Genomic DNA, 21036 nt, shown 5'->3' on the forward strand with positions numbered 1-21036 from the left:
AGCTACAGGACACAAGGACAGTGTGAGCACCTCTACACCTCCAGGGCCTACAGGAGAGAAGGCTGCTAGGGGCCAGGTACCATGACAGGTGCCGTGAATGGCTGGTGGGCGGGGCTGCAACACGTTTCAGAAGCTCCTCCTCCTTTATTGAGCAAAACTGGCTCCTTTCTTCTGTTTCTACCTGTCACGGCACCTGTCATCTTCCCTGCTGGGCGGGAATTTTGAGCCTACATCTTCGAGTTGCCAGCGGCTCCCTGCATGGTTCCACGGCTGTCACCGGTCCATCCACCTGATTGCACCATCATCCCGCTCCTTTTCCGGTCCCTCCACTTTACATGCCGACTGGAGGAATCCCAGATGTAAGTTTTCTGCTTCTCCTTGTTCACTGATCTTACTTCTCCTGACCTGGCGCCCTCCTTTTCTTCTACATATCTTTGAGAGATTCCCCACATCCTTGAGGAGGAGCTGCCGGTCCTTTCCCAGGCGTTTGCCTTCCGGTCCATCCCTTCTTCCACCATCCTGCCCAGGACGCACCTACCAAATCCACTCTGCCACCTCTAAGGTCTCTTAGGATCTCCACCATCCCTGACGAGACTTGCCGGCTTCCATCCAGGTGCTTTGGCTCAGGCCTTCTCCTCACATTGTCCATCCCATGGACCATTCCACCTAGTGACTCCTCTTCATTTATTTCTGTGCCCACTCCTTTTCCCCAGTTCCCTCCCACTGTGCCCGATGTTACCATCCCATTCCACCCGATGTTACCATCCCATTCAAAATCATGTGAGCGCTGAATTTTTGTTCATTATTTTAAATGACCATTGTATGTCATACCCAACCAGTTCTCCCTGAGACCGTGCTACAAGTCTGTTCCAGAATCTAGCTCTGGGTTACTGCCAGGTGGATGGGCAGTTTCTAGCTGGGGTCTGAAGAGTTTTATATACAGAGGGGACCACAGAGACTGTGTTACTGATCCGTCAAGAGACTGATGCCCCTCGGAGGGAGTAGACAGTCCAGGATCCATCATTTGTATACAAAATTTAGGAAGTTTGTCCTCAGAGTTATTTTTTCCAAGTCAAGTTGGACGTCCCATATACCCCTAGACCCTATCCAAGTTGTCTAACTATACATAAAACCAACAAAAAAGCCCATGAACTGGTTTCTGACTGGAAAATGCCTGTTGCCTGGCCATGCAGGAAATAGGGGGGCCAAAAACCAGCGGCTCTCAAGGGGGTAGTGCTACAGAAGATTAGAGTAGGCCCTAAGCTGGGTAGAAATTAAATGAAAATTTGTATGAAAATTCTCAGAACATCCAAATTCAAGATCTTGTTTGCATTTAACATTTTGACCTTAGAATGAATGGAACAAAAAAAAAAAAGACGATAGTTGCAAATTTTCGTCACACGATATTTGCACAACTGTTCATTACAAATGCAAATTTTCAGGAAAGAGAGTTTAATAAAAATAAATTTTAGTGCACAATATAATATCCATTTTTGTGGTAAAATATAAAAGATGAGGTCGCGTCACGTAAATAGATACCAAACATGCCAAATATTAAAAATTGACTGCGCCCGTGATATCGCAAAAAAACGTTGGTACCAAAAATTCACCATGAGTGATGCTTTAAAAGCCTTTACAGCTCTTCAGTTTAGAGTCAACTAGGAGATCTTGTGCTAAAATGATTCCTCTCCCTCTGACATTCGCGGTGATACGTCACATGTGCTGCGACCGCGGTTTACATAGGCGTGTGACCTGAGAGTTACGGCAATTTTTTATTTTTTTTTAATACATTTCATTACAATTTGATGTTTTAAAACGTTTTTATGCATTTTAACTTGATTGCTAAGAGGTTAATACACCCCATGTGATCGCATTGGGCAGGTGACAGGTACTCTTTATGGGGACATCAGGGGTCTAATAGACCCCAATGTCTCCCCTGCCCTTCACACCATCTAACTGAGCACAGATCCCCTTGGTCAGGTGTGTCCCCTGGCTGTACCGGTCAGGTAATGGTGGACTGGAAACCGGAGGAGACAAAATCCTCGTCGCTTTCCTGTTTCTTTGTTTGCAGGTGAGAACGTGGCATGGATTTGCTTTGCTCTCATACCGCTGTCCATCCTCAAGCTGGAGGTTGTGGTCCCGGTAAGAGCGGGATTGGCCCCGGAACAACGGTGGGGAGCCACTGGTAGAGAAGGGGGGGACCAATACACTTCAATACAAAAGGGTTGGCAGGACCCTGCTTGTTGGAGCTTACAATCTAAGAGGGAGGGGCTAGTGGCACAAAAGGTAATAACTGTGGGGGATGGACTGGTTGGAAGAGTAGAAGATTCCATTATTGGCTGAGGGCAGGATAGGCTTCCCTGAAGAGATCGGTTTTCAGAGATTGTCTAAAAGTGGGCAGAGTAGGCGATAGTCTGATAGATTGGGGTAAAGAGTTCCAGAGGATGGGGGAAGCCCTGGAGAAGTCCTGGAGATGAGCATGGGAGGAGGAGACAAGGGAGCTAGAGAGCAGGAGGTCGTGGGAGGAGCGGAGAGGACGGTTTGGGTGATATTTGGAGACAAGATTGGTGATGTAATTGGGGGCGGAGTTATAAGTAGCTTTTTATGTTATTGTTAATGTTTTGAATTTTAATCGTTGGGCAATGGGAAGCCAGTGGAGGGATTGGCAGAGAGGGGTGGAGGACACTGAGTGGAGGCCAGTGGAGGGATTGGCAGAGGGGGGTGGAGGACACTGAGTGGAGGCCAGTGGAGGGATTGGCAGAGAGGGGTGGAGGACACTGAATGGAGGCCAGTGGAGGGATTGGCAGAGAGGGGTGGAGGACACTGAATGGAGGCCAGAGGAGGGATTGGCAGAGAGGGGTGGAGGGCACTGAATGGAGGCCAGTGGAGGGATTGGCAGAGAGGGGTGGAGGCCAGTGGAGGGATTGGCAGAGAGGGGTGGCGGAAATGGAACAGTTAGTAAGGTGGATGAGTCTGTCAGCAGCATTCTTGATAGACTGGAGGGGGGATAGCCTGCGATGAGGTTGGCCAATGAGGAGGGAGTTACAGTAGCCAAGGTGAGAGATAACAAGGGAGTGAATAAGTTGCTTAGTGGTTCCAGAGGTTAAGAACGGGCGTATCTTGGAGGTGTTGGAGGTGTTGCGGCGGTTGGAGGTGCTGCAGCGGTTGGAGGTGTTGCAGAGGTGAAGTCTACAAGATTTGGACAGTGATTGGATTTGGGGCTGAAAGGACAGATGGGAGTCTAGGATGACACCGAGTACCTGGCATGAAGGAAGGGACTGATGGCTATACAGCCGCAGCATCACATTCACTTTGAAGCTGGGAGTTGGCTGAAGAAAGCCCACATGGTGGTAGCCTTCTGCTTCTGATTAGCAGTTCACTCTTTGAACAGACGTAGTACACCCAAGCAACTGACCAGGTTAAACTAAAAGGCCAGACACCCGCATCTTCTCCCCGGGTTCTTCCAGGTTGCTGATTGGCTGGCATGAGAGTGCAGTCATCGCAGCACACTAGCAGTGTGCCGGAATGTAAACGGAGTTCTCTCCCATTTGGTCCCATTGAAAGCATTTTGTGATATCTGATTGATAAGTGCAAAAAGTACCTGCTGACCTCACCACAAACCTTATGATCCAATCCCCCCCCCCCCGATGACACAGCACTGAGCATGTGGCATAGAGCTCCCCGCAAACTCCTGGGTCCTGTGACCTGGGTACTCCAGGAGTCTGCGGGCATTGCACATATCATTGTGGCCGTGGCCAGAAATTATGAAGGGCAGGTAGGGGTCCCCTAAAAAAGGATTTTCCCGCCATAAAAAAAAAAAAAATTATATATATATTATAGCATCCAGTTTTCTTAGAGGAGGGGGCAGGTGGAGATTGATACATAACTCATGGGGAGGGAAACATTCCATTTTGAATTTTCTCTATTAAAACAAAAAGTGTAAATACCCGAATTTTGATCTGATGTCAGTATCTTGCCATCCCCGTTCAGCAGAGCTCGGGGGAGGGGCTGGCACAAGTGGTTAGAAATCCTGCCTTGCATCAATCCTGTCCACGACACGACCTGCCTGGAGTTTGCATGTTCTCCCTGTGCTTGCGCAGTCAACTCCGGGTTCTCCAAACTCCGAGGACATGCTTCTAGGTGACTTGTCTCCTGTAATGGGCCCCAGTATAGTATCCCTGCTGGTACGATGGGGGCTCTGAAGGATTGAACCGGCTGGAACAGAAACTGGGGCACCGAGAGGCAGTTGGGGCACGGGAGTAATTCCTCCAGGGAAAACCTATTCTGCACTGCGCCTCTATGGGCTAGACCTTTTGGCTAAGTCTGGGGCAGGGGCGGACTGACAACTCATGGGGCCCCCGGGCAATAGGGGATCATGGGGCCCCTGTGTCCTTGCCCAAACTCAAAAAAGCCTATGAAAAAGGTACTGGGGGCATCTCATGGGGCCCCCTACTGACCCCGGGCCCTCGGGCAGTGCCCAAGTTTCCAAATGGTCAGTCCGCCCCTGGTGTGGGGGAATTTCTTGCCACTAGGCCTCAGGTCCTAGCCAGCGTACAATTGCACGGCCACTTTTTAATTGTTTCATTTGTTTTTCTCCCCCACATTTTGTAGTTTTTTTACTTTTGTGTGTGCGTTTTTTTTTTCACTGGATGGAGGGTGTGGGTCCTTGGGCCTACACTGTAGTCTAGGGGGACAATGTGTGGCCATTAGGTTCCTTCCTCCCCTGAACCTGGGGGGGGGGGGGTCTCTCTTTGGGAGAGTCCCTCAACCTAGTACTCAGTGGTTGGCTTTGGCTGTTCACAAAGAGGGGTCCATCAGGCCTTTTGGCTAGGTGGACAAAGTTCATAACCGTGTCCCTGTCAGGAGCCTTGCCCCCCAGGGGTTCAGGGTAAGGTCCTTCCCCTTCGGGAAGTGAGTTAGGAACCCTAGATTGCAAGCAACTTGAAAGCGGGGACTGATGTGAATATACGGTACGTAACGTTCTGGGTAAGTTGATGGCGCTATATAAATACCCGTAATAAATACATTTTTATAATGATTGGACGTCGCACTTACTTGAAGGCGTAGGGCCAGTGCATGAGATAGAGGTCCAGGTAGGAGAGTTGGAGATCAGAGAGGGTCTTCTTCAGAGCTCCCTCTACATCATCCGGGTGATGTTTGTTGTTCCAGAGCTTGGAAGTCACAAAAATCTCTTCTCGTTTCAATCCCTGCCACAAAACAAAGACGTGTTACACGTGTACAAAAAAAGTGACGTGGCGAGCGAGCGTCCAGATATGATTATTGCACCACATCCCTTAAAACTGCAAATATTCAATAGAGAAGATGGGACTTTCAGGGTGCAGAGACAGGAATACCAAACATTAAAAGTTATAGAATTTTTATTTCGTATTTTGGTAAAAAACACAAGAAAGGAAAAAAAAATCACCAGTGCACACGGAGTATCTTGGAGGCGGTTTTGGATCTGAATGGAGCTAATATCGTCTGGACTTTTGTCCTTTGCTGGTATCTGGTGGTGGAATTGAAAATTGATCCTCAATTTACAGTGGGGCAAAAAAGTATTTAGTCTGCCACCAATTGTGCAAGTTCTCCCACTTACAGAGATGAGAGAGGCCTGTAATTGGCATCATAGGGAGACCTCAACTATGAGAGACAAAATGAGAAAACAAATCCAGACAATCACATTGGCTGATCTGGAAAGAATTTATTTGCAGATTATGGTGGAAGATAAGTATTTGGTGAATATGAAAAGTTCATGTCAATACTTTGTTATATATCCTTTGTTGGCAATGACAGAGGTCAGACGTTTCCTGGAAGTCTTCACAAGGTTGGCACACACTGTTGCTGGTATGTTGGCCCATCCTCCATGCAGATCTCCTCTAGAGCAGTGATGTTTTGGGGCTGTCGCTGGGCAACACGGACTTTCAACTCCCTCCAAAGGTTTTCTATGGGGTTGAGATCTGGAGACTGGCTAGGCCACTCCAGGACCTTGAAATGCTTCTTACGAAGCCACTCCTTCATTGCCCGGGCGGTATGTTTGGGATCATTGTCATGTTGGAAGACCCAGCCACGTTTCATCTTCAATGCCCTTGCTGATGGAAGGAGGTTTGCACTCAAAATCTTACGATACATGGCCCCATTCATTCTGTCCTGTACATGGATCAGTCGTCCTGGTCCCTTTGTGGAGAAACAGCCCCAAAGCATGATGTTGCCACCCCCATGCTTCACAGTAGGTATGGTGTTCTTTGGATGCAACTCAGCATTCTCTCTCCTCCAAACACGACGAGTTGTGTTTCTACCAAACAGTTGTATTTTGGTTTCATCTGACCATATGACATTCTCCCAATCCTCTTCTGGATCATCCAAATGCTCTCTAGCAAACTTCAGACGGGCCCCGGACATGTACTGGCTTAAGCAGGGGGACACGTCTGGCACTGCAGGATCTGAGTCCCTGGCGGCGTAGTGTGTTACTGATGGTAGCCTTTGTTACGTTGGTCTCAGCTCTCTGCAGGTCATTCACTAGGTCCCTCCGTGTGGTCCTGGGATTTTTGCTCACCGTTCTTGTGATCATTTTGACCCCACGGGGTGAGATCTTGCGTGGAGCCCCAGATCGAGGGAGATTATCAGTGGTCTTGTATGTCTTCCATTTTCTAATTATTGCTCCCACAGTTGATTTGTTCACGCCAAGCTGCTTGCCTATTGCAGATTCAGTCTTCCCAGCCTGGTGCAGGTCTACAATTTTGTTTCTGGTGTCCTTGGACAGCTCTTTGGTCTTTACCATAGTGGAGTTTGGAGTGTGACTGTTTGAGGTTGTGGACAGGTGTCTTTTATACTAATAACAAGTTCAAACAGGTGCCATTGATACAGGTAATGAGTGCAGGACAGAGGAGCCTCTTAAAGAAGAAGGTCCAGGTCTGTGAGAGCCAGAAATCTTGCTTGTTTGTAGGTGACCAAATACTTATTTTCCACCATAATTTGCAAATAAATTCTTTCCAGATCAGCCAATGTGATTGTCTGGATTTGTTTTCTCATTTTGTCTCTCATAGTTGAGGTCTCCCTATGATGCCAATTACAGGCCTCTCTCATCTTTGTAAGTGGGAGAACTTGCACCATTGGTGGTGACTAAATACTTTTTTGCCCCACTGTAAATCCTTTATCCCTACATTTTCCTTTCTACTTGAATTGCAATATTTAACAGATGGATGTTTGATGTCCATTGTTTCCTCTCTTATGGTTGTGGACGTATATAGGTCAAATAGATCTTTGTTAGGTTATACCTATATATCCTTCTAAAGCATTTAACAGGTGATATCTGATGCCCATTATATCCTCTACAACTGTTTTGGACGTGTAGGCCAATTAAGATTTTTTTTAGGTCATTTTCTCCTAGCTCCGTGAGCTTTCACATCCAGGACTGCCTTGGCGGTAGAAATTTCCTCAAAACATCTCCCCTGAACAAGCCCGTGAGGGCGAAACATGTAGGGAGTAACTACATTTACCTAACCAAGTTTGAATCTCAGTTGGTATTTTTAGAATTGAAATTGTTTTTATGTTTCTGTATTTTTTCCTTGTGTTTTTTACCAAAATACGAAATAAAAATGATATAACTTTTATTGTGTGGTACTCATGTCTATGCGCCCTGAAAGTCCCATCTTCTCTATTGGATATGTACAGAAACATGACCCGCTACTATTGAAGGACAGTAGATGTGCACACTTGCTGGGTTCTGTAACATACACTTTATGGCCCAAAGCTGGTTGACTTTGGCACCCAGTGGCTTATTTAGAGCACCGCAAGACTCAAGATCATTGCTGAGTGGTCGTCCACTCCTCTGAGAAGACCCTGCTTGTTCCTGGGATATACCCAGTTTGCCTTCTGACTACGTCAAATCTCAACTCCATCCCAAATGATGGCGTTCACAAGTTCCCAGTGAAGGGTCCTAGCCATCCTGCAGCATACAAAGACATTATAGACAATTGTTTTCAGCTAACTCTGTGGTAACAGTTTGGTGAAGACTCTTTCTGTTGCACCATGACTGTACCCAGTGCACAAAGCCAGATCCATAAAGACATGGATGACCAGTTTGGTGTGGAGGAGCTTGAGTGTCCTGAACAGAGCCTTGACCTCAACCCTACTGAACACCTTTGAGATGAACTGGAATGGCGATTCCAAGCCTTCACATCCAACAGCAGTTCCTGACCACACATATAGGTACAAATTCCCACAGACACCTTCCAGGATCTTGTGGAAAGTCTTCCTAGAAGAGTGGAGGATGTTATGGAGGCAACTCTACATTAATGGCCATGGTTTTGGAATGGGATGTGGAAGAAGCTCATATAGCTGTGGACAAACCCTTGGCCATTTTGGGTACATTCATTTCCCCCCATAACGGACTTTGCAAATAGGTAGATATTTCCACAGACACCCTTCGAATGTGGAAAGCCTTCCCAGTAGAGTAAAAGGATGTCGTAGCCATAAAAAGGGGCTTATCCATAATAAAGGTCATGGAAGGTGGAGGAGGGGTTTCACGCAACTTCATATTAATGATCAGGGTTGTGAAGTGGGATGTCCAACAAGCTCATTTAGATATGATGGTCAGATGTCCACAAGCATTGACCTTTTCGGCTATAGAACCACGGTCCATGCATGCCAATTATGACTGTGGGACCGTTATGTGGACATCAATAATGTTACCTTGTCACCGAGACTTTCCTTGATGGCTTCTCCAACTTCAGCTTCATTTCCGTACACGGAGGCACAGTCTATGTGCCGATAACCGACACTCAGGGCGTACTTCACTGCGTCCCTCACCTGTCATAAGAAAAGGAGGCCAATTAACAAAACGTATGGATTGTATGGATAACGCTGACTGATGCTACCAAGAAAGTCATCGATAAATTTGAACAAGGTTGGGGCAAACACAAATCTATATTTTAAAACAGTGGTCTCTAAACTGCGGCTCATTGCTTGCTTTTATTCAGCCCTCAGGGCATTACTCCCCCCACGGTCATTAACCGTGGAAAATAGGTCCCTCCACTGACACCGAGAATGCAGCATTAGTCATCCCACTGACACAAACGATGGACACTATTCCTCCCATTGATAGGGCACCATTCCTCCCACTGACACCAATGATGGGGCACCATTCCTCCCACTGACACCAATGATGGGGCACTATTCCTCCCACTGACACCAATGATGGGGCACTATTCCTCCCACTGACACCAATGATGGGGCACTATTCCTCCCACTGACACCAATGATGGGGCACTATTCCTCCCACTGACACCAATGATGGGGCACTATTCCTCCCACTGACACCAATGATGGGACACTATTCCTTCCACTGACACCAATGACGGGGCACCGTTCCTCCCACTGACACCAATGACGGGGCACAGTTCCTTCCCCTAATACTAAATAAGGGGAATTTTTACTCCCACTGACGTCAGGACATTTTCGACCCCCACTGACAGCAGTCCGGCCCCCCTAAAGTTTGAAGGGGTGTAAACTGGCCCTCTGTTTGGATAGTTTGGAGACCCCTGCTCCAGCAGAAAGTTTAACCTGTTCCCACTGGCCGTACATACTGTATACTGTATTTGTGGCAGGCAGGGTGGGAGCGCCTTAACAACTAGCCACTGCACACATGCATCCATACTGAACTGCCATTCTGAGAGCATACTCACTGTGGCGCCCAGCCCTGTGACTGAGCTGTCATGGATAGCTCCTGGTCTTTGTTTAAAATTGGAAGCTTGTGACAGCCAATCACAGTTGTCGCATGATTAGGAGGTCTTTGTTTCCCTGACTTAAGACACTCTTAAAGGGCAGCCCAGAGGAAAGGGGTCAAAAAGCAAGAGATTTGAATAAGGGGCAGACTCAATCAACCACTTGGTCTTTTTCTGCTGCCCCGTTTTTATTTTAGGTTTCATTATACGGGATCCGATCCTCTAACCTGCATACTTAGAACTATTCCTGGCGCTCTTTCATCTATTCGGAGTGAGAAGTAGAGGGGCCCTCCATCTATTATCTTCCCTGACATAACGCTCCTCTGTTGCGGACAGCTGCAGGCCCCATAATAACATCCATCAAATGAGGAAAGATCTATTCACAGATGAAAGGGAACCACACAAAGTATTTCCATCAATCATCATCTCAGAAGTGGAAATGACCCCCAAGCATTAAATATTAAGGACGTCCAGATAACGAGGCGGCAACAGAATGATATCGGAGATGTTATAAATATTGTAAAACAAGAAGATTCCTTTTTATCGGAGAAGGTCTCCTCCCAGTGCAGATCATAGGGTGGACGTTCAACACAATAGAGGCCACAATGGTTGTCCTTCGTAATTAATTGGAAATCCATTCTATGTGGGTTTTGTTTGATGCTCCCTAACTATCCTCTCCCTGAATTAACACAGGAAACAATTCTACATAATCAGATTTCCTTTCTAAAATGAAACGTTGTCTTTTGATCCAAGTGGTTATTGTTTCTCTGAAAGCAGGCTCGGTCTAGCCATTCTTTATTGAGAACGTTGGGAGTATTCTCAATAACTCCTATAGTTGACGGTTCCAATCCACCACCTGCGTGATGCATTAACACAATATTATGGGATAGCCGCTAATCAATTGACCCCAGGAGTCCAATGTTGAGGAATGGCCTTATAAGGTATACTTTGCATTAAAAAATGGCCACTTTTGGTCTGAGGTCCAGATGTAATGGGTAGACCCCCATTGAGCTGACCTTCTGAGCCGAAGGAGTTTGGGAGAGCTGGGAAGATTAGATCACTCCATCACCACTCCATTCCAACAGTTGCCATGTCTAGCCATTCTCCGTCATGTTTTATTGCTGGGAGTATTCTCCACAACACCTCCAGCTCATGGTTCCAATCCACCAACTGCGTGATGCATTAATGCAATATTAAGGGATAGCTGCTGTTCAATTGACCCCAGGAGTCTAATGTTAAGGAATGGCCTCAGCCGCTGTACTGGCCATGCCTTAACATTGGACCCCTGGGGTCAATTGAGCAGCGTCCATCTCTTTACTTGTATTGGCTGACACTGGAATCGCTCAGACCCATGCTCCCGTCTTCTCACTTGCCGGTGGGGTGATCCGTTTCCTTCCTTCCACAAAGCTTGGAGTGGCACAATAAGGTATACTTTGCATTAAAACAATGGCCACTTTTGGTCTGAGGTCCAGATGTAATGGGTAGACCCTATAGAGCTGACCTTCTGAGCCTAAGGAGTTTTGGATAGTTGGGCAGATTAGATCACTCCATCACCACTCCATTCCAACAGTCACCATGTCTGGCCATTCTCCGTCATGTTTTATTTAGAATGTTGGGAGTATTCTCCACAACACCTCCAGCTCATGGTTCCAATCCATCAAGTGGGTGATGCTTTTAAAACAATGGCTGTTTTTGCTCTGAAGTCCTGATGTTAGGGGTAGACCCTGTGGAGGCGACCTTCTGAGCCTAAGGAGTTTGGAAGGCCTTGGCAAAGAAAGCTGCATCATCACAACTCTAGTAATATGTCTGGCTATTCTTCTTCAGGTTTTATTGAAAACATTGAGAGTATTCTCCACTACACCTTCAGTCAACAGTCCCAATCCACCAACTGAGAGATGCTTTTAAAGCAATGGCTGCTTTTGGTCTGAGGTTCAGATGTAAAGGGTAGACCCTACAGAGGTGACCTTTTGAATCTAAGGAGTTTGAGAGGGCTGGGTAGCGAAAGTCACTCCATCATCACCTCACTTCAAAAACAAACGCCATGTTGGGCCATTCTCCATCATGTTTTATAGAGAATGTTAGGCGCAATTTCCACAACACCTTCAGTCGACAGTCCCAATCCACCAACTGGGTGATGCTTTTAAAGCAATGGCTGCTTTTGGTCTGAGGCTCAGATGTAAAGGGTAGACCCTACAGAGGTGACCTTTTGAATCTAAGGAGTTTGAGAGGGCTGGGTAGCGAAAGTCACTCCATCATCACCTCACTTCAAAAACAGACGCCATGTTGGGCCATTCTCCATCATGTTTTATAGAGAATGTTAGGCGTATTCTCCACAACACCTCCAGCTGATGGTTCCAATCTGCCAACTGGGTGATGCTTTTAAAGCAATGGCTGCTTTGGTTTGCGGTCCTGATGTAAATGGTAGAGGCGATCTTCTGAGCCTAAGGAGTTTGGGATGGCTAGGTAGAGAAAGTCATTCCATCACCACTCCACCCTCAAGCTTCTCTCTTGTCACACAAATGCTGGCAGTTGTAGGTCTGGTAACCATTTTAGGTCATTGACTTGTCATGGTGATCTGCTCAATTGATCAGCGTTGAATGTTTTAATATGGTACAAAGGGTCTTGGAAGGCAATTTTAAAAGTGGGATTTAAGGCTTTACATTTTTTTTCTCCAGTACAATAGTTTGTGTAGACAGGAGGTTCTCCTTTTATGTGAGGGGTTTCTTAGAGACAGAAGATCATCAATAATCTTACCTGGCCAGGTGCACTTTTCCACGTGCCAAGTCCAAGAAGGGGAATCTTCTGACCGGTGTACAAAGTCTCACACTCAGCAGCAGTCGCCATGTTTGCTTTTAGGTGGACCTGTCATGCAAGAATGAAAAAATGGTCATGAAAATAAGCACATGGAGCGTGCTCCTGTCAGTCCATGGAATGGTCACAAATTTAAAATAATTCAGAAGAACACTTTGGGAGAACATCCCTTCAAAGCCATACTTTTGCCAATGAAGCGGAATATTCTTTTTTTTTTTTTTTGCTTTTGTGTCCAGAAAGGAAACTCCGATAGGAAAGGGGGAATACTTTGGCTCATCCATTTCCTCCAAGCAGGAAAACAACCAGAAAGCTGCCTGTCAGGTAAACATTACATTGACTGCTCATCCCCCACGATGGCCCTCAGCCAGACCTCACTTTCTGATTGGGGGACATGAACGTCAAGGCAACGTGTTATCAGCCAGACGTGTTCCTGTACAACCAATTGTCCTCACTTTGAGCAAACATCAAATAATAGCAATATCACACAAGTTAGAAATTTATCGCTCACAAAACTCACAAATATTTATGGCCTATCCCCTTATCTCTTAGGTGATGAAAAAAATCAAAGCAAAAATCCTTGTAATAGGTACTATAGGTATTCACCCCCCTCATGACCCATGTGTCTAACCTTACACTTGTTCTAGCAATGCAGCCCTCATCAATCTGCTCAGCATTTGACACTTCCAGGAGTGTCGGATCCCTGTGTCCCCTGTGCACGCGACGTGGTTTCATCCTCCCACCACTACATTACTCCAGGACTCATCACTGATGTAGAGGCGAGAGGATGGAACTACAGCATGTGGTGGGGGCAGGGCTGTTGATTGGAAGGTGGTGCAGTTAAGGCTCCTGTACTGTGGACCCATGCCCCATTGCTTTAGCAGGTGGGACTGGACTCAGCAGAGTTGCATGTGGGCCCAGGCCTGGCAGGGATCATAAGATCACAGCAAGGAACCTATAGTGGGCCATGGGCTTGGGCAGGATGGGGTCACTCTGATGGACATGAAGCCGAAGGGAAGTAACTGTGATGGAGCCTGTGTCAAGTACAAGGTGGTGATTGGGAGGGTGGTGGGGGGGTTCCAGGCTGATAAGAGGTAAAGGATGAACATGTACATAGATTTAAGCCCGACATGCCATGCAAAGCACTTTTCCAGAGCCGGATCTGACTGTACTTTGCTTGTCTGATGAAGGAATCCCTCTAATTACAGAATCCTTCGTAAGTTGCCAACATCTATTGGATATCTACAAATGTATTCTCCAGAGATATGAGAAGCTGAAGTTCTGTACAAATCTTGACTTCTCCTGTTAGTCAAGCATTGTCCCTGTAAGGGATTTCCGGTGAGACGAATTGTGAATAGAAATGCGCATAGAAACGTCCGGAGAAGAGTGATCGGTTGTGCGCATGCACGGCGAAGATTGGCGCCAGACTGACTATGTAAAGGGTGTCTCTGCCCATGTTGAGTGCTGACTGGTCTTCAGCTCCCCCCGTGTCCTGCTTGTTCCTGTGTGATTTCCTTGTTGCTGACCGGACTCTGATTACTCTCCTGATTGATACTGGTTCCTGACTTCGGCTCTGCTCCTGATTTCGGCTCTGCTCTTGACTTTGCACCGTGCTGCCCGCCTGTTGATGACCCCGGCTATTCCTAGGACACTGCCCCTGTCTCTCTCCCTCGCTTCCTGCCTTGCTCTGGTGCACGCCTGGCGACCCACCATACCAGCTCTGCTTGTTACCACTGTGCCTCAATTGGAGGTTCATCAGTCTTCCAGAGTCATCATCTGCAAGAGCTGCAAACAACATCTACTGGCGCCCCCTGGTCCCTAGACACCCTCTGTTCCAACTCCAGTGGGGTCAGGACTAGTGGCCGACCTCGTCATTTCAGTCTCCCATCAGGTACGTGACAGCCCCGCCTCTTGCGTCTCCCTACTGGTCAGTGAGGTTGACCAACACATTAAAAAAACCAATAGGGAGGCAGAAGTACATCCACCTTTGTCTGAAGTCATACAAACATTCTGATGACTGGAAGAGGAATACTGCCAAGGGAAGCAAACTGAGGGGGCGGTATGTAATGGGTCACTTGGCTCAGGACAGCTTGTGGTTTGTTGGGCACCTGGAAGGCATAGGAATGCATGTTGTTTGGCCAGTTTTGCAGTCCATGTGTGCCAGGCATAACATGGCCTCTGAATGGAATGTGCCAATCTCATCTGCTGGCATTGGAGTAGAGAAATGAAGAACTCACTATGACAGTGCGGAAAATGGCTCGGCACGCGGATCCTAATGTTCCGGCTTGTAATTGAAGAAGACATGAAAGGTTGGCAGGCGTTGTATAGAGTGCGGTTGGGTAGTGTATACATACATACAAGTAGAGTCTTGCCAGGATAGTTGTGGGCACAGAAGGGCGTGCCATTTATTGGGAGTGTTGGGTTATTCAAGGTAATTCTCTCTCTATGGACTATAGAGAAGATGTAAACCCTCATGAACTTGCCTTTTATAAAGAATGAGATCCAGTTTTCTCTGGGGTGCTGGGATCACAGAAATACAGTAGAGTCTCTGGGAGCACCGGGGTGCTGGGATCACAGGAGAGTTTCTGGGGACACCGGGGTGATGGGATCACAGAAGTTTCTGGGAGCACCGGGGTGATGGGATCACAGAAGAGTTTCTGGGAGCACCGGGGTGATGGGATCACAGAAGAGTTTCTGGGAGCACCGGGGTGATGGGGTCACAGGAGAGTTTCTGGGAGCACCAGGGTGATGGGGTCACAGGAGAGTCTCTGGGGGCACCGGGGTGATGGGGTCACAGGAGAGTCTCTGGGGGCACCAGGGTGATGGGGTCACAGGAGAGTTTCTGGGAGCACCGGGGTGATGGGGTCACAGGAGAGTTTCTGGGAGCACCGGGGTGATGGGGTCACAGGAGAGTTTCTGGGAGCACCGGGGTGATGGGGTCACAGGAGAGTTTCTGGGAGCACCGGGGTGATGGGGTCACAGGAGAGTTTCTGGGAGCACCGGGGTGATGGGGTCACAGGAGAGTTTCTGGGAGCACCGGGGTGATGGGGTCACAGGAGAGTTTCTGGGAGCACCGGGGTGATGGGGTCACAGGAGAGTTTCTGGGAGCACCGGGGTGATGGGGTCACAGGAGAGTTTCTGGGAGCACCGGGGTGATGGGGTCACAGGAGAGTTTCTGGGAGCACCGGGGTGATGGGGTCACAGGAGAGTTTCTGGGAGCACCGGGGTGCTGGGGTCACAGGAGAGTGTCTGGGAGCACCGGGGTGCTGGGGTCACAGGAGAGTGTCTGGGAGCACCGGGGTGCTGGGGTCACAGGAGAGTTTCTGGGAGCACCGGGGTGATGGGGTCACAGGAGAGTCACTGGGGGCACTGGGATCACAAAAAAAGAAAAAACAAAAACAAAACACACACACAAAAAAAAGCAAAAAATGATGGACCACTCGGTCTTTTTCTGCCGTCACTTTTCTATGTTTCTGAGAGTGAAATAAAAAAGGTGCCAAAAGCAACATTAGAAGTAAAAAAAATAAAATAAAGTAAAATGCGTACTTCAGACTGCCTGTCCTGGAAGTGATGGAGATGTCCCTGCGCCTTACCACGGCCTCCCAGGTACTGAAGACCCTGCAAGAGAGCACTCTTGATTTTCATGCAAGGCCCCCTTTAAAAAGAGCAGAGAACTTGGGAACAGCGGACACACAAGGGATGGAGTCATCAAACACTTTGCACCATCAACAGGCGCTTCAGAGCTGCATCCAAGACCAGTGTTTGCTGGCCAAACAAGAAATATCACTGCTCCAAAATATAGCACAGCTCCACTGTAAAATGTATTTATTTCAGGTACTTATAAAGCACCATCAATATACGCCGCGCTTTACATATATATTGTACATTCACATCAGTCCCCGCCCCCGAGGAGCGTACAATCTAAGGTCCCTAACTCCCATCATACATACACATACTAGGGACAATTTAGACAGGAGCCAATTAACCTACAAGCATGTCTTTAGAGTGTGGGAGGAAACCAGAATACCTGGAGGAAACCCACGCAGGCACAGGGAGAACATGCAAACTCCGGGCAGGTGGTGCTCTGGTTGGGATTTGAACCGGCGACCCGACTACTGCCAGGCGGAAGTGCTAACCACTTAGCCACTGTGCTATGTAGTTTCCTGACTGTTCAGGATCCTGATGTTTGGGTCATGTGATACCAATATGCAAAATATCCAGAATATATATTTTTATATATACACACCCACACCATATACACACAGTGTATTTGCATATTTATCACAATTAAATGATTCAGATCAAACAAATTTCAATGTTACACAGTGATAACCCGAGTAAATACAAAATGCAGTTTTGAAATGTGAATATTTGAAATACGATTTCATTTAGTAAGGGAAAATAGCTGTCCAAACCTGCCTGGCCCAGGATAAAAAGGAATTTATCCCCACCTTGAGAAATCATGAACTGTGATTAACCGCATTTTTTTGGAAAGTCGAGTTAAATTTCACTTGCCACACCCAGCCCTGATTACTGCCAGACCAGTTGAATCAAGAAATCCCTTCTATAGAAGCTGTCTGACAAAGTGAAGCACGCTAAAAGATCTCAAAAAGCAACACATCATACCCCGATCTACAGAAATTCAAGAACAGATGAGAAAAAAAGTAATTGACATTTATCAGTCTGGAAAGGGTTACAAAACCATTTCTAAGGCTTTGGGACTCCAGCAAACCACGGTGAGAGCCATTATCCACAGAGAAGTCATGGAACGGTGGGTGAACCTTCCCAGGAGTGGCTGGCCTACCAAAATTACTCCAAGAGCACAACGATGACTCATCCAAGAGGTCATAAAAGAACCCAGAACAAGAACTGCAGTCCTCACTTGCCCCAGTTTAGGTCAGTGTTCGTGATCCACCAATAAGAAAGACCGGGCAAACATGGCCTCCATGGGAGAGTTCCAAGGCCAAAGCCACTGCTGATCCATAAGAACACAAAGGCTCGTCTCATATTTGTTAAAAACATCCTGATTATCCCCAAGGCTTTTGGGTAAATATTCTGTGGACAGAGGAGACAAAAGTTGCACTTTTTGGAAGGCGTGCGTCCCGTTACATCTGGTGTAAAACTAACAGCATTTCATAAAAGAACATCCTCCCAACAGTGAAACATGGTGGTGGTAGTGTGATGGTCTGGGATCAGGACCTGGATGACTTGCCATAATTGATGGAACCACAAATTCTGTGTTCTACCAGAAAATCCTGAAAGGAGAATGTCTGGCCATCAGTTCTGGACCTCAAGCGCAAGAGCACTTGGGTTAAGCAGCATGACAATGATCCGAAATACACCAGCAAGTCCACCTCTGAATTGCTCGAAAAAAAACCAAAATGAAGGTTTTAGAGTGGCCTAATCACAGTCACTTAAATCCAATTGAGATGCTGTGGCGTGACCCTTCATGCGACCCTTCAGGCCGTTCAACGACTCTTCAGGCCGTTCATGCTTGAAACCCTCCAAGGTGGCTGAATGAAAACAATTCTGCAAAGAATGGTGGGAAAATATTTCTCCACAGAAATGTGAAATACTCATTGCCAGTTATCGCAAATGCTTGATTGCAGTTGATGCCACCAAGGGTGGCACAACCAGTTATTAGGTTTAGGGGGCAATTACTTTTTCACATAGAGTAAGGCAGCTTTGGACAGCTTTTTACCCTTAATAAATGCAATTATCATTTAAAAACTGCATTTTGTAGCACCCTCGAGGTTTAGCTAGATAGGATTTGTTATTTTTGTGAGTTAGAGGCTTGCCAAGAGGCTCAGATGAGTCACCTCAGGACAGGCTGGGAGGCTGTACAGGTCAGGGCTTCTGGAGCCCTCCCATCCTTCCAGAAACTAAGTGAACATTTGGAAGAGGTGCAGAGGAGGCCCAGATTTGCATATTTGTGGGCCAATCTCCAGGCAGGAGACAGGGCATGGTGGCTAAGGGCAGCTCTTAAATATGGCACAACTTGAGCAGCAGGAGAGTCAGGTGGCAGATGGACTGAGAGAAAGTGGTGGAGAGTGGAGCCTGGGAGGGGGTCCCAGGGAAGGGAGCCTACCCACAGGCTGGTTGCTGGACAGAAGGATCTCCACTGTGCCAAAGTCTCCTAGAGAGGACAATCTGTCTATCAGGGCTCTGTCCTCGACAGAGGTGTTAGGAGACCTGGCACCCCTGCCAGAACCTTGCATGGCCGCAGAAGTTCACATCGGCTCAAATTTGGTGCCAACGGCCTTTATAAGGAAGCCCTGCCCTACTCTCAGGTGCTGGTTGATCTCTGGCTTCCCAGTACCTTGTTCCTGTTTCCTGTTACCGACTCGGCTTCCTCTTGGACATGTCTTCTCTGCTTAACCCCTGATCTGACCTCGGCTTGGCTAATGGATACTCTCTCTCGCTCTCCTCTGTGTATGACCTCGGCTATCCCATCTGACTACGCCTGCACTGATCCCCACTTGGTACCTGACCTCGGCTTTGAACCGGCTATCCTGTGATCCTCAGTTTCCCGGAAGACTTGCATACCTCGCACAGGCACCACCTGTTTGCAGACCCCATCTCAGTGCATCAGCTGTGCTCCTGGGTGGACCACCAACGAGCACTCCTACAGGTGACCTGTGTCACTTTGGGCCTGACTCCCGCTGTCCCACTCTCAGGGGAGTCTGGAACTTAACCGCAAGGGAAGCCCTCTCTCCATTGGCCTCCATCACCAGGTGCATGTTGACCAGGAAGAAGCCAGCCGAGTGTAGGGCCTGAAAGCAGCTATAACCCACCAAGCTGACAGGACACTGAGTACTTCTACACCCCCCTGGGCCAAATAAAGGGAGAGGGCAGTCAGGTGCAAAACCCAACTAGTTCTCATCTGGAACAACTTGGCTGTAGATCTTGGAATCCCCCTTGCCCAGGAATACCCTCAGGACAGCCAAGTGAAAGAGGAGAATTCATCTGAGGTCTAAGACCCAGAGGGGACATCAGTTCTCCTTAAAGAGATAGTTGCTCATTTCTGTTCCACATTTTTGTACAGTGTACAGTTTTGCTGGTAAGAAGTTGTGCTCAAGTTTCACAGTTCCTTGGGCATCCCATATACCCCTAGACCCCATCCTAGATGTTAACCCTTAATAAAAAGATCCAACAAGGTGTTGGAAACGTTCCTCAGAGATTTTGCTTCATATAGACATGATAGCATCACGCAGTTGCTGCAGATTTGTCGGCTGCACATCCATGATGGGAATCTCCCGTTCCACCACATCCCAAAGGTCCTCTATTGGATGGAGATCTGGGGACTGTGGAGGCCATTGGAGTCCAGTGACCTCGTTGTCATGTTCCAGAAACCAGTTGGAGATGATTGGAGCTTTGTGACATGGAGCAATATCCTGCTGGAAGAAGCCATCAGAAGATGGGGACACTGGAGTCAGAGGGATGGACATGGTCAGCAACAATACTCAGGTATGCCTTAGTGTTTAAATGATGTTTAATTGGTACCAAGGGGCCCAAAGTGTGTCAAGAAAATCTCCCCCACACTATGACACCACCAGCCTGAACAGTTGATACAAGGCAGGATGGATCTACCACACCATGACACCACCACCAGCCTGAACCGTGGATACAAGGCAGTATGGATCCCCCACGCCATGACACCACCACCAGCCTGAACTGTGGATACAAGGCAGAATGGATCCCCCACGCCATGACACCACCACCAGCCTGAACTGTGGATACAAGGCAGGATGGATCTACCACACCATGACACCACCACCAGCCTGAACTGTGGATACAAGGCAGGATGGATCCCCCACGCCATGACACCACCACCACCAGCCTGAACTGTGGATACAAGGCAGGATGGATCCACCACACCATGACACCTCCACCACCAGCCTGAACCATTGATACAAGGCAGGATGGATCCCTCACACCATGACACCACCAGCCTGAACCATTGATACATGGCAGGATGGATCCCTCACACCATGACACCACCAGCCTGAACCATTGATACAAGGCAGGATGGATCCATCACACCATGACACCACCACCACCAAAAGCCTGAACCGTTGATACAAGGCAGGATGGATCCCCCACACCATGACACCACCACCAGCCTGAACCATTGATACAAGGCAGGATGGATCCATGCTTTCATGATGTTTACGCCAATTTCTGACCCTGCCATCTGAATGTTGCAGCTGAAATCCAGACTCATTAGACCAGGCAACATTTTTCCAATCTTCTATTGTCCAATGTTGGTGATCCTGTGCGAATTGTAGCCTCCGTTTCCTGTTCTTAGCTGACAGGAGTGGCCCCCGGTGTGGTCTTCTGCTGCTGTAGCCCATCTGCTTCAAGGTTGGACGTGTTGAGCGTTCAGAGATGGTATTCTGCATACCTTGGGTGTAACGAGGGGTTATTGGAGTTCCTGTTGCTTTTCTAACATCTGGAACCAGTCTGCCCATTCTCCTCTGACACCAACAAGGCATTTTCCTCCACA

The 21036-nt window shown here is 47.8% G+C and overlaps 1 protein-coding gene across 1 annotated transcript in view; it reads right to left on the reverse strand.

Moving 5' to 3' along the window:
• Positions 1-21036, reverse strand: part of LOC149427537 (aldo-keto reductase family 1 member A1) — a gene marked incomplete at its 3' end in the record, with an annotated part of 39054 nt that overhangs the window by 9996 nt on the left and 8022 nt on the right. The window contains exons 2-4 of the mRNA XM_089667924.1: positions 12477-12584; positions 8692-8808; positions 5056-5207 (exon numbers count right to left, since the gene is read on the reverse strand). Of these exons, the coding sequence (XP_089524050.1) occupies positions 5056-5207; positions 8692-8808; positions 12477-12566 (359 nt within the window). The remainder of the gene's footprint in view (positions 1-5055; positions 5208-8691; positions 8809-12476; positions 12585-21036) is intronic.

Source organism: Staurois parvus, unplaced genomic scaffold (genome assembly GCF_062004578.1).
Source record: "Staurois parvus isolate SC_StPar_1 unplaced genomic scaffold, SC_StPar_1.0 ptg003674l, whole genome shotgun sequence".
Taxonomy (NCBI): Eukaryota; Metazoa; Chordata; class Amphibia; order Anura; family Ranidae; genus Staurois; species Staurois parvus.